Source organism: Hirundo rustica, chromosome 2 (genome assembly GCF_015227805.2).
Source record: "Hirundo rustica isolate bHirRus1 chromosome 2, bHirRus1.pri.v3, whole genome shotgun sequence".
Lineage (NCBI taxonomy): Eukaryota > Metazoa > Chordata > Aves > Passeriformes > Hirundinidae > Hirundo > Hirundo rustica.
The window spans coordinates 28316169-28328021 of NC_053451.1; the positions used below are offsets into that span (position 1 = coordinate 28316169).

An 11853-nucleotide genomic window follows, 5' to 3' on the forward strand; every position below is an offset into this window, starting at 1 on the left:
GGCAGAGCTAAAAGCTAGGTTTAGTTGCTGAAAGTAACTTTTAACCACAATTAAAATACAAAAGGCAGGCAGATAGAGGAGCTAGGATGCTGCACCCAGTTCTCGGTCACGAATTCAGTACTGCAGACTGATGCCTTGGGTGTTTTCTAGCACATGAATGAGCAAAAACCGGACACCAGACACAAAGCTGTTTGGTTCACAAAGCCACCTTCAAATCAAGAAAGGAGAAAGAGCAGCTGCAACACCTAAAACAGTCTTTTGTATACGATAAACAAAGGGTGATTCATAAGGTGAGCATGATCTTTCCTTAACATCCAAAGAGAAGGACACGATTCTTCACATCACTGAACCATAAATAACCTTGTAATAACCATAAAATTGATGAGACCTGCTGCATCACGCACAGTTAAGTGGGTGATTAAAGCAAGATTAATCAGAGGCGTAACTACTTGAAACAGTAAGTCCTCTTCATCATAAAGAAAAACAGCTGCAGAAAGGAAGTGATGGATTCCCCAGGGGAAGCTTGAACCATATCCTATCTCTTCCATAAAAGTGTTAAAATGTGGGAAAAAAATGGGCTTTGACTGATGAACTCAAAGTAATGGCACCATTCAGGATAGCTGTAAATCCAGAGTTAAAAGCCTGCATAAATGTGAGGAAGCAGTTATACAAGTTGGTAAACAGAGGAGCCCTACCTGTCCTGTGAAACAGTGCAAAAACTGCCATCCTGGGAGAAATCCGGAACTTGTTCCAGAAATAATCCCTACATTTCTTGTAGGCTGGCAAGACCACAAACAAGCTCAGCAGTGAGCTTAGTCTGGAAGAAAACAAGAGGCAAGGCAGTGCTTAAGTAAGAGGCCAAAAAATAGGAGTGTTTCACTGAGAACATGAAAAAATTGGAGAAAAGGGAGGGAAGCGTGCATGTGTGGGGATCTGCAGGTCAGCAAAAGGCAAATTAAAGGTCTGGGCTGGGGTGGATTTGTACAAGAGGAAAAAGTTGATGGGATGTAAATGCTCAGTAGTCATGGGTGTGTTAGAGGCACAGCAGAGTTATTCTGAGGACATGGAAAACGTGTTTCTTTGGACTGGGAACAGATGCCAAAATTATTGTTTTTCCATAAGAATTAAGGCAATAGAGGAAAAGCATGGAAGTACAAAATAAGTGTCTAAGGAAGCTAGGGAAAAAAAAAAAAAAAGAGAGAGAACCATCACATTGGAAAATAAACAATATATTTAGAAGAACTAAGCCCTGCTTGCTTGGAGGGCCTAAGAGAAGCTGGACAGATAGGTCAAGGTTTGTCTGCACAGACTGAGGTCAAACCCAGAAGGAAGTTGAAGAAAGGGTTACCAAGCTCTTGGGACAGGTTCAATAAAATCTACGGGGTTACAGGCTACATGAGGAAATGAAAAGGGCAGTAGTGCTGCTGGTGAAAGCACACAGGGGAACCACAGAGATCAGGAACATACCAGGAGCACAGCCACATTCAGTCACAGTTCTTTGTACTTAACAATATGCAATATTTAAAGGGGGCATCTAAGCACAAGAGGTGGAAAGTGGCTTCAGCTTCCAAGTGCACACTTAAAAGCAATGAACTAAAAAGAGCTTATAATCTTTATTAAATTTTTAACAAATTTATGGCAAATTTAGTTTAAAAAAATAGTACAAAGGCTCTTGGAAACCTGACGGAAAAATATAAAAAGTAAATGTCATTTTGTCCTCTTCAGAAATCATTTAGTGGGTCTGTGCACTTAAGGAAAAGATGTTATGGGGCCGTACCTGGGGAGCAAGTAAGGGTGTTCTGAATAAAGTGTTGCACTCTATCTCAGGCCCAAAATAGGTCAAAGATTATCAGAAGTATGGAGGCTCAGGTATCCAGCAGACATGGCTGAGCTGCCTATTTGTAAAACCTAGATCTTTATCTGTTACATCTCTGAGAGCAATTATTTGTTTAGAGGTCAGAACAAAGATAAAACCACCCCCTTATTATCTCTCTTCACCAAGTTAAGGCTTCCAGCCCCGGTGGATACATCAGAGCAGGGACCTCTGTCACTTCCCAAGGAAGCCAGGTTCATTAAAAATCTTGCTGCTTCACTCCAGCTCTGAAGAAAAATCTGTCTTCCCCACCATCATTTGGTTACTGTCCAGCTGAGACAACAAACCCCACCACTGATGAGAGCCTGCACCCAGCTTTGACCAGCTCAGAGACACCTCAGGAAAGGCCAAAGCAATGCCTCAGGTATCTAGAAATACAAAGGTTTAGGGTATATCCATTTAGGAGCAGTACAGTTGAGGCTTTTCTTCTACATAAGAAGGCATCAGGATGAAGCAGTTGATAGGGGAGCTGCACGTTGCACAGGATGGTTTGGGTTGGAAGAGACCTTAAAGATCACCTTAGCTCCAACTCCCTGCCACAGGCAGGATACCTTCCACTGGACCAGGATGCTCAAAGCCCCATCCAACGCCGCTTTGAGCACCTCCAGAGATGGGGCACCCACAGCTTCTCCGGGCAATCTGTCCCAGCTCAAAGGCATGTGAAGCATGTTCTGTGTTTAAAGGCAGATCCTGAATTTTTAATTAGACTATAAAGAACTGTTCTCCCAAAGCCTTGGCGTTGCTTTTGGAGCACATTCAAACCCTGTTTTGTCTGGGATAACAGAGCGCAGGAGCAGCAGAAACGCTGATGCAGCAAAGGATGGCACCTCAGAAGAGCTTCCAGTAGAACATGATATTTTCAATGCCTACCAGAGGATTTATGGCTGGACATGCAAGTCTTTGCAACCATCCACAACATGACTCATGAACTGGGTTCAACCCTGGGCAACTTTCAGCAGTATGTTCAGCTCCAGCTCTGTGCTCCAGAGCAGCTGCCAGTTTTGGAAAACGAGCATTCAATCCCCAGCTTTGGCTAGGGACTTGGACACTGCATCATCAACAACCTAAAAAAATGCATCTGTCCTAAGAACACGTATTCCCTCTCCCCCTACATGAATGAGGCTGAGAACTGACAGGAACGCAACCCAAACTTGGCAGGAATTGTAGCACAACTTGTTCGTTCAGGTTGTGCAGGCCTGAACTGTGTGGAATTTTAGACTGTACACGCTGCTTTAATCCACCAGCCACTCCAGGCACCCTCCCTTCCCAGGAAGGCTTCCATCTTTGAAGAATTAGTCTAACTGCCTTGCTCCAAATTCACCACTGAAAGTTGTTCTGGTGTGATTTTGGTGATGTTTAAGACTGGACAATGACTGATACTAAGGGAACCAGAAGCCACAGGGAAGAGCGGTTTACAACCTAGCTTTTGTAGCAGTAAGGACAGATAAGGGCACAAGTATCTAATTTTGAAAGAAGTCTGCACTGGACAAAGCTCTGTCATTTCCTTTTAATGAGTTTCAAATGTACAGTGAAGCAAAACAGAGGGGCACTTACCTTTATTCCAGTCACGTTCCAAGACACGTGAACAGCATCCTACTCTTGGATGTCTTCATTTGGGTCCTGAACTTACATTCCAACACCAATGGAGAATTGTTTTCAGGGTTTAAGGATCTGAGCTTATTGAAATCTAAAGGCAGCACAGCCTGAGAGCCAGAGCTGCCACTAGCACACAGAAGGCACTCCCCTGAACAGGACAGCGGCTGGACATTTGGTGGCTGAAAGTGGACTTGGCTTGGGCAGCCTCTTCCCCCAGAGCTGCTGGTTCTCACATCTTGTTACAGACTTACCAGAGGCAGTCCAGCACAACTGGAACTACCATCATTTTACAATGGAAACCCGGCCACTGCATTGAGGGACAGAACTTCAGGTATGTGTATGCTACGGAAGTCACAAAAAAACCCCAAAAAGTTTGGCATCCCAACCCCTTCCCACTCGCTGACAGACCAGACAGACTCAGTAAGGTGGTGAATTGTGTTTCTTAGAGACCATTAAAAGTACATGAGCTGATTTCTAGAACATGCCAGAGGAGATTACAGTTGTGTTTATAGAGGAAGTAAATAAACTGCACGTGCATGAGTGGCTGTGATGCCGTGGGCAGCAGAGTCCCTTGCTTTTACTAAGAGGGCCTTGGTGAATTGTTTTGCCCATGCACAGAGACACAAAGGAGGGGAAAGGGAGCAGAGGAGGAGGCAACATACAACATCCTAAGAGAAAGAAATGAAAGAGACAGCCTAGGGGGACCTCAGCTCCCAGAGAGACAGGAGGAATGGGGCACCAAAGGCTTGTGTAGAAGAGTTCGAGAGAACTGCTGGTCTGGGGGCCTCAAGCTTGTAAGCCTACCCCCTAAAATGAGAGCAGCAAGTAGCACAAGCAGGCCCTGGCTCCTCTTCAGTAGATGCACTTCTGACCGTCCATCCCATCTCAGTTCCACAGGGAATTAGGGAAGTGCTCAGGGGACGAGGGCCGCTTCGCTCCAGATCTTCATCTCTGCCCTCCCCCGAGGTGGAGCAGAATGGAATTGCAGGGAGATGAACTCAAATGAAAATGCTGGGGCATGGAAGTGAGCATGCAAAACCTAGCCCCTGGCCAGGTGCCCCGGGAGGTGGAAAGGGGCTTCCCCAGCACATCCAATGAAACAAAAAGCATCTGCTCCTCCCATCTTTTGTACTCGGCTCCTATCTGGGAGGACATCCAGTGATGTCCTTCCCGTCTCCTCTTAAGCCTAAAGAGATCCCAGTGTATCCTAGAGCAGAGGCAGAGCTTTCTAAATTAGAGGAGTACCCTCTTTCCAGTCTAGATTACAGGCTACAGCTCAGCTTGTTAAAAAAGTTAAAAGACAAGATGCACATTCCTCAGAAGACTCTACAGAAACAGGGCAGCTCATTTAACCCACGTCCGACAACACATTCAAGCAACTGACAGCTCTCATTACTTTTGACAAAGAACAAGGGACTCACTCACAGAAAGCCACAGCCACAAGTTTACTTCCATCACAGACCACCCTGGACCTAAATTCAAGAGAACCCAGAGCAAGTAGGAGGATTCAGTTTGATCAGCAAGATCTCTAGAGACAGAAGTTGCCAGACTGGGACATCTGATGGCACTTTGCAATATCCATGCCCAGAGCACCATCTCCCTTTGAATCCCCAGCTAACCGTTTCAAGTATTTTCTAACTCCTGCTGAAATCTGATTTCTTAATCAGAAAGCTGTGCAGCTCATTCAGTCTCATCTGGAATACCTCCAGCTCCCTTCACCTCTGTCTGCTGTGGGCAGCGAGCTTCCTTGACGCTCAACCCGGTCATACAAAAGCATAACACCAATTCCCATTCTGCCACCACTCCAAAGTCTTCCTTCTGGAAAGCTACAAGACAGTAGGAAGCTACAGGGTCCTGGCTTGTGTGTGCAGAGATGAAAGGCGTATTTGACACTCCCCAGCAGATTAATTGTTGTTCATTGGCTGCTTGTGGAAAGAGACTTTTACTTCCACACATGCCTTTTAGATAGTAGCAATGCTCCTTTTCACTTAATTGTGTTTAGCCTGTTGCACTCGACTGAGGTATTCATGTAGGCCCTCCTTTATAAAAACTGAAATGGCCATGTTCAGGCAGCAAGTCATCTGGAAACAAGGACAGGCAGAATAAATCATTTCTTCAAGTGCTCACCTCTCCATGGCTAGAGAAATCTACATCACTACGTGTAGCTAAGATGGCTCACAGCCACTGGCCAGCACAAACTAGCTTTTATTTCAGAAGCTCAATGAAAAGCTCAAGTCATGCTGCCACTCTTTTTAGGCACAGCACTAAAGACTCTCACATGCTGAAGTCCTTCATCCCAAAAGGCACTGTGTTAAGGCATTCTTATTTTGCTAGAGTTCACACAGGCACTATTTGACAAGCTTACACCCAAAAATAAACACAAGAAGTTCCCTGCAGAAGAGCAGGAGCAAATAGCTACCCACTCTTCCTCAGCTTCCCTTTCCTCTAAATTTAGAGGACGCTCCCTAAAGCTGCAGCAGCTATTGAAAAGTCTACTTATGTTTAGTAAGCGGCTCAGAGTCCTACACAGAGGATAAATTAAAACTAATAAAGAAATCAATGAAGAAGCTAGGTGAAAGGGAAGGAAAGGAAAAATTCAGAGGCAAGAAGAGACAGGCAAGGTAATAGGGGACAGGAGGTTGCAGACTGAAGGAGCTACATTTATGTAAAAAAGTAGACTGGAGACAAAGCAATGAAAGAAAAAGAAAAAAAGGAAAGAACAAAAGGGCAAGTTACACCAAAGGTCCCTCAGAGAACTCCAAACCACCCACCAGGGAAGGAACTTGCCAACCCACCCACTCCAGGGTAAATGCCCCTCATACTTACAGGTTTATCTGACCTGGCAGGCAGAATTTCCCATTTCTACAGTGATGGCATCCCCCATTCCTCATATTACTAGGTAAAGCATACCATTTCCACACTAAGTGAGGGAGTTCCAGCACTTCTACCTCCCTTTCCCAAAGACTGGAGTTGACACTTACACAGCTAAGACCCTCAAGATCTCAAATCAAAAAGGAGAAGTTTAAAGTACTCTAGAGCTGTTGTTTTCTTACCTTTGAGCCTGAGGTTTTGATACTTACTTGCAATCACCACCACCACAAGGGCACCAATCACTCCCATCATGATCATCATCTGAGGAAAAAAAAATTGTCCAAGAGCAATACTCAGAACAGACTGACAAGTTCCCATCCCACCTGACAGCCAGGGAAGCAAAGCCAGGCCCTGAAGGCTTGACAGCCAAGACCCCAAAGCCTTCCCACGGTGAAAGACTCTTAAGCACTTGAAACTGTTATTAAACCCCAGCTGTACTCGCAAAGCCCTGCAGGAGAGGAGTTGCCCGGTTCCCTCCTGAGGACGGGGATCATGGCACCCACCTTGCAGTTCTTCCACCAGTACTTCCTCTTGAGTTTTGCTGCGCTGCTTTCAAATACCGAGGCGCCGGCCTGAAGTGCATCCGCCCGGTCATCCAGCTCTGACAGCTTCTCGTCCCGTTGCAGCACCTTGTCCACGTTTACACACATTATATCAACCACCTGCAGGAGGAAGAACAGTAGGAGCAGGCGCATTGGTAAAAACAGTTGGAAAAGTAAGAGGAGTAACTTAGCCAATAACTGATGCTGCGATACTAACAAACAAAAAACATAAACAAGGCGGGGGGTGGGGGGAAGATCAGGGTAAGAAAGAAGTCACTTCAAGTCACTGCCTACTTCGAAATGGAAAAAAAAAAAAAAAATTCGAGACTTACTGTTAAAACATCAGCTCAAATACACCTCAGCCAGGTTCTCAGCCTCACATTCTCATCTGCTTATAAGAGCTCTCCATTCCAGCAGCAAGCCAAGGCCACCCTCCTTACGAGAGGAGCGATGCGCTCACTCCCCGAGAGCTGCAGAATTACCTTACCGTGAGCTTCGTGTTGCTGCCTCGGCGAGGCACAAAGGCGCTACTGCGCCTCAGCAGCCGAGCCGCTGACATGGATCCCGGGAAGCCAGGAAAGGGTTCCCCCACATCCCTGCACACAATGCCCCCTTGAAGCAGCCCGCAGGGATTAGGAGCTGTCCTGGATGCGGGACAGCTTTATTTCCGTAAGAGATGCACGATAACGAGGTATCAAAAAAGTCTAGCAAGCCTGGTCCTTGGAAGTCATATCTAGAATTAAGTGGCTTTTAAACATAAGGCAATATTTCCTCCGGCCTCTTTAATAGGCTTGCCACCCTATTATTGAGTATTGAGCATTAATTAATTCCTGGCTTTGGCATGAAAAAAAGGAGCCACCCCCTAAGCGACGGACACCGGTGAAGAACACACTGCTGGAGAACAGTGGGAGAAGAGTCCAGGCATCCACCAGGGCTGGCAGAGCTACTGACCTCCTGCACTTGGGCCTGCGTCTGCTGCAGGCGGCGATTGCTGGTCAGATTGGGGGGAGCCCCGGGGGGACCCCCACCGGGGGCTGCCCCCTCGGGAGCGCCTCCCTCGGGAGCCCCTCCTTCGGGAGCCCCGGGAGCAGGCTGCTGAGCTGGGTCAGACCTAGGGGAACACACGCATGAGTGAAAACTCAGAAGCTCGAGAGAGAAACCCCCCAAACGCACAGGAACCCCAGTGTCCCCAGGCTGCAGCAGTGACGGCAGCAGCCTCGGGAGCCTGCAGCCTCGCTGGATCCCGCCCGATCGGGAACAGGCGGGCCCGTGGGAGAGACTAAAGCAGGGGCAAGTCCAGGGGGGCAGGGGAATGGAACCGGCCCCACGGCAAAGGAGCTTGCGGGTGCGGTCGCGCCAAGCACTGCGGGCTTCCGGGGGGAACAGCGACCTGTCCGCACAGACGTGACCGGGAGCCGGGGAAGGAAGGTGGGGGAAGAGGGACAGGGAGATACCCCGAGGGGACCAGGCAGCAACCGGGCTGGGCGCAGCGGTGGCCGCCGGCCAGGTTGGCTCCAGCTGGGGCCCCGCACATCACCACTGGGGCACGGCCCACGCACCCAGTCACCCACTCAGTCGGCGGGGGAGCAGGACCGCCCGGGGGCGGTGCGGGCAGCCCTGCCTGCGGCTGCTGCAATGCGCCACCCGACCCCACCGCCGCCGGCCAGGACGCGGGCTCTGCACTGACCCCCCTCCCTCCCTCCCGCTGCAGCCACCACCCCCGCGCCGCGCCCGCTGCAGCTCGCCCACGGCCGGTCGGGCGGACACTCACATAGCCGGGCCGGACAGAACCGCGGAGCACCAGGCACGGAGCTTCGCACCGACAGTGCCCCCCACCCGCGACCCCAGACCTTATAATAGGCGGGGCCCCGCCCACAGAGCCAGCAGCCAATCAAAAGTTGCTTCGCCGGGAGCGGCAGATCGGCACCGCCCCTATGTTCCTCTTCAGCCAGTCAGCGCCCAGCACCCTGCGGAAGCGGCCATAATGTTAGTCCCGCCCCTAGAGCGCCGCGGGATAAGCCCCGCCCCGCCGCGGGGCTGCCCAATGGGAGCAGCGCCCCGCGCCCCGCCCCCGCCCTGGCCCCGCCCCCTGCGGAGGTGCCGGGGTGCCCGGGCCGCGGTGCCCGGCGCTCCCTCCGCCCCAGCGGGCCGGGGCTCGCACGGCCCCGCTCCCCACCCACGGCCCGGCCGCTGGACCCGCCGGCCCCGACAGCCCTGAGCGGGCCCGCCGCGCTCCGTGTAGGTCACGCAGGGCCTGATCGCGGTTACCTGCCCCTTGCAGTTTTCCTCTTGGAGCCCAGCCCGGCTGGCGCCGTCGTGTGGGGGCTGCGGAGCGCTCCCGAAATCCCACGTCCGCAGTGTGTCTGTTGGCTCTGGTTAAGCCGCTGTCCTTGCAATTAAGAGATGGTGTCGCTGGCTCGCTTCCACCGTAAAGCACGTCATGAAAGCGAAGCTGAAGTCCCGATCGAGCTTCTGCAGCCTGCCAGGAGCAATGAGGCTCCCACAGCAGCCCCAGGAACAGCAATGTGTTCGGGGGTTTTCCATCTAAATATCTGGCAAAGCCTGCTGGATCAGAAGGGGAGACCCTCCAATTCAGGACAAAAAAGGGAGCAGACTGGAACAAGGCTCTTCAGACAGAACTTTGCGTGGTGAGTAAAGAGTGACAAGCGTGGGCTCACACCTACGCTACCTTATCCTTCCATAAGGTGACGCAGGCCATTCATGGAAGTTTTTAGTGTCAGATCTCACCGATTTTTAGGTACACAAGACAGACATGTTACAGATTACAGCATGGTAACTAGAAGATCGTGGTTACAAGGTGAAGAACAATGCAGCGTTCTGACTAGAGACAGGTGATCTGCAGATAGGAGCAGACAAGCACTGACTTCAGAACTCCAGGTTTTTACATTCTGCCTTCAGACAGAAGGGACGAGTGGAGAAATGAGCTTCTGTAGCCTGGCAGCGTTTCCACTGCAGTCTGAGGACCATTCCAATAATCATTGCAAATAAGTTTGAGCTTATGGAATTAGTGGCCACAGAGCCCTTGCCAGGCTGGTGCTTAGGGATTAAGAGAAAAAGTACAAGATACTTCCTCTGATACCTTTCCCATTTCTGACATATTTTTAGTCAAGGATTTGCTCTACCTGCTCAGTCTCCACTTGGATCTGTGCAAGCTTCCTGAATCCACACCTTTGGCAAGTCCCACAGGTTTGTCACCCTGCTCCTGAGAATGTGGACTTCAGCTGTTTAAATAGAGTTTGCCTTCACTGTCCTCAGGCTTAGGCCTAAAGAAAGTTCTTTCCATTCATTCCCTGCCACTTCCAAGCAAATGCTTTTGGAGACACAGCAGCGTTGCTCTGTAGCCAGATACATCAAGTCAGCAGGTAACTCCCCAATTACTTAGCAACTAAATTAACGACCAAGGTGGAATTGGTACACAAATGCCTGCTCATCTAATGGATTTTTCCCAAGGGTACAGTGGTGTGATGTTGGACTAGAGAGATGCCAGCTGTGACTCACTGTAACTTCTCCTCTAAAGGAACTGGCAACAGTTATGGAAAACTAGAAGCTAGAATTTTTAAAAACATTTAAATACCTGAATTACTTTTGCAAATCTTGCCTAAATTATAAACCAAAGGCCATTTGGTCATTAAGTGTCATTAGCAAGGGATCAAGTCATCATGAGCGTGGAACGATACAAATCCCATTCTTATGACAAGTTTTGATGCATTTCAACTAAGATTTGGATCGTTCATACTTAACCACAGATGAATGGAGGGCAAGGGTGAAAGCAGGTGAGGGCACATTAGCAGGACCCCGTGGCACTAACTTGAAAAATTTGACTATGAGGAAAAATCTAAGTTGGAGAATACTGGAATTGTCACGTTAGATGTGTGAACCTGGGACTCAAGAGACTGAAAGCATGCTCGAAGCCTGCCAAAAAAACAGGATCGGAGGGTCAAGTTCAGGGATGGAGGCTGGAAGTGATGCCTGCAAGAAGTACATCAGAAATGACTGAGCGGGCACAGAGGAGCTCGAGCCTGGAGCTGCAGCAGGACCTTGGGACCAGGGTAGAAATAAGCAGCAAAGGTTGTAGAAAGCACTGGGAATTCAACTGTGTGAAAGCTGGCTTTATTCTGACTGCAATGCCACAAAACTATACTCCACACGCCGAAGCCACTGCTGTTCCCTAGCGGTGCTTTCCAGTGCGATTGAAACGCTTGTACAAGTACCGGATCCTCTTGTTGAGTTTGTGATAGTCCTCTACGAACATCCGATCTCCCACCATCTGCTTCTTGCGGATGCACCTCTGCAGCTCGTTCCCCCGCCAGCCTCGAAGCCAGGTAGGCCCCATGATGAGATTCTTCGGGTGGATCTGGAAGCCGCCTGAGAACAGGAGAGCAGAGACAGCTGAAGCCAGGCACCGGAGAAGGCTGTTCCCAGGGCCGGCCCAAACCCTCCCCGCCCTGTCGCCGCTGGCCGAGGCGCCAGCCCGCAGGTGAGCCCGGCCTCCCTCCCCTGCTGCCCCGGGGCCACAGCGCTGGGGAGGCGCGGGCGGCGTGCGTGTCTTACCCAGGATCCCTACGTTATCGTACACCCCGAACAAGGCCCGCTTCTTCGTCCACCGATCTACCGGCTTGCGCTTCGGCGGCTCCTTGATGCGGATGGGCCGGGAGAGCCCAGCCAGGGGCGAGGAGAGCGGCACGGGGAGGCCGGGCCGCGCGGGAGCCCAGAGCGCCCCGCCGCAGTCGCTGATGCCCCGCTCGGCGCGGGGCAGAGGAGCGCCACGGCCCAGCAGGGCCCGGCCCGCCTCTCGCAGCAGCAGTGCCGCCGCCGCCATGGGGATGACCCCCGGTGCCCCGGGGACGGGCCGGGCGGGAACAGCGGCGGTGCCTCCGCGCCGCCCCTTCCGCCGGGGACCGCAGGGGCGCGCGGGTGACGTCGCGCCAACGGTCGGGAGGGCAGGGGAGC

General features: G+C 50.8%; 2 protein-coding genes across 2 annotated transcripts; both read right to left on the bottom strand.

Moving 5' to 3' along the window:
• Positions 1-3890: 3890 nt before the first annotated feature.
• On the bottom strand, positions 3891-10865 carry VAMP1 (vesicle associated membrane protein 1). Its single transcript, XM_040054898.2, has 6 exons — positions 9151-10865; positions 8654-8849; positions 7834-7993; positions 6844-7002; positions 6550-6601; positions 3891-6147 (listed from the first exon to the last, which is right to left on the bottom strand). Coding segments are annotated over exons 2-6 (390 nt in total). The 5' UTR covers positions 8656-8849; positions 9151-10865; the 3' UTR covers positions 3891-6130.
• Positions 10866-10997: 132 nt separating this feature from the next.
• On the bottom strand, positions 10998-11791 carry MRPL51 (mitochondrial ribosomal protein L51). The gene is made up of 2 exons (XM_040054899.2): positions 11455-11791; positions 10998-11268 (listed from the first exon to the last, which is right to left on the bottom strand). Exons 1-2 carry the CDS (start codon positions 11720-11722, stop codon positions 11072-11074), a joined length of 465 nt encoding a protein of 154 aa, XP_039910833.1. The 5' UTR covers positions 11723-11791; the 3' UTR covers positions 10998-11071.
• Positions 11792-11853: the final 62 nt, after the last annotated feature.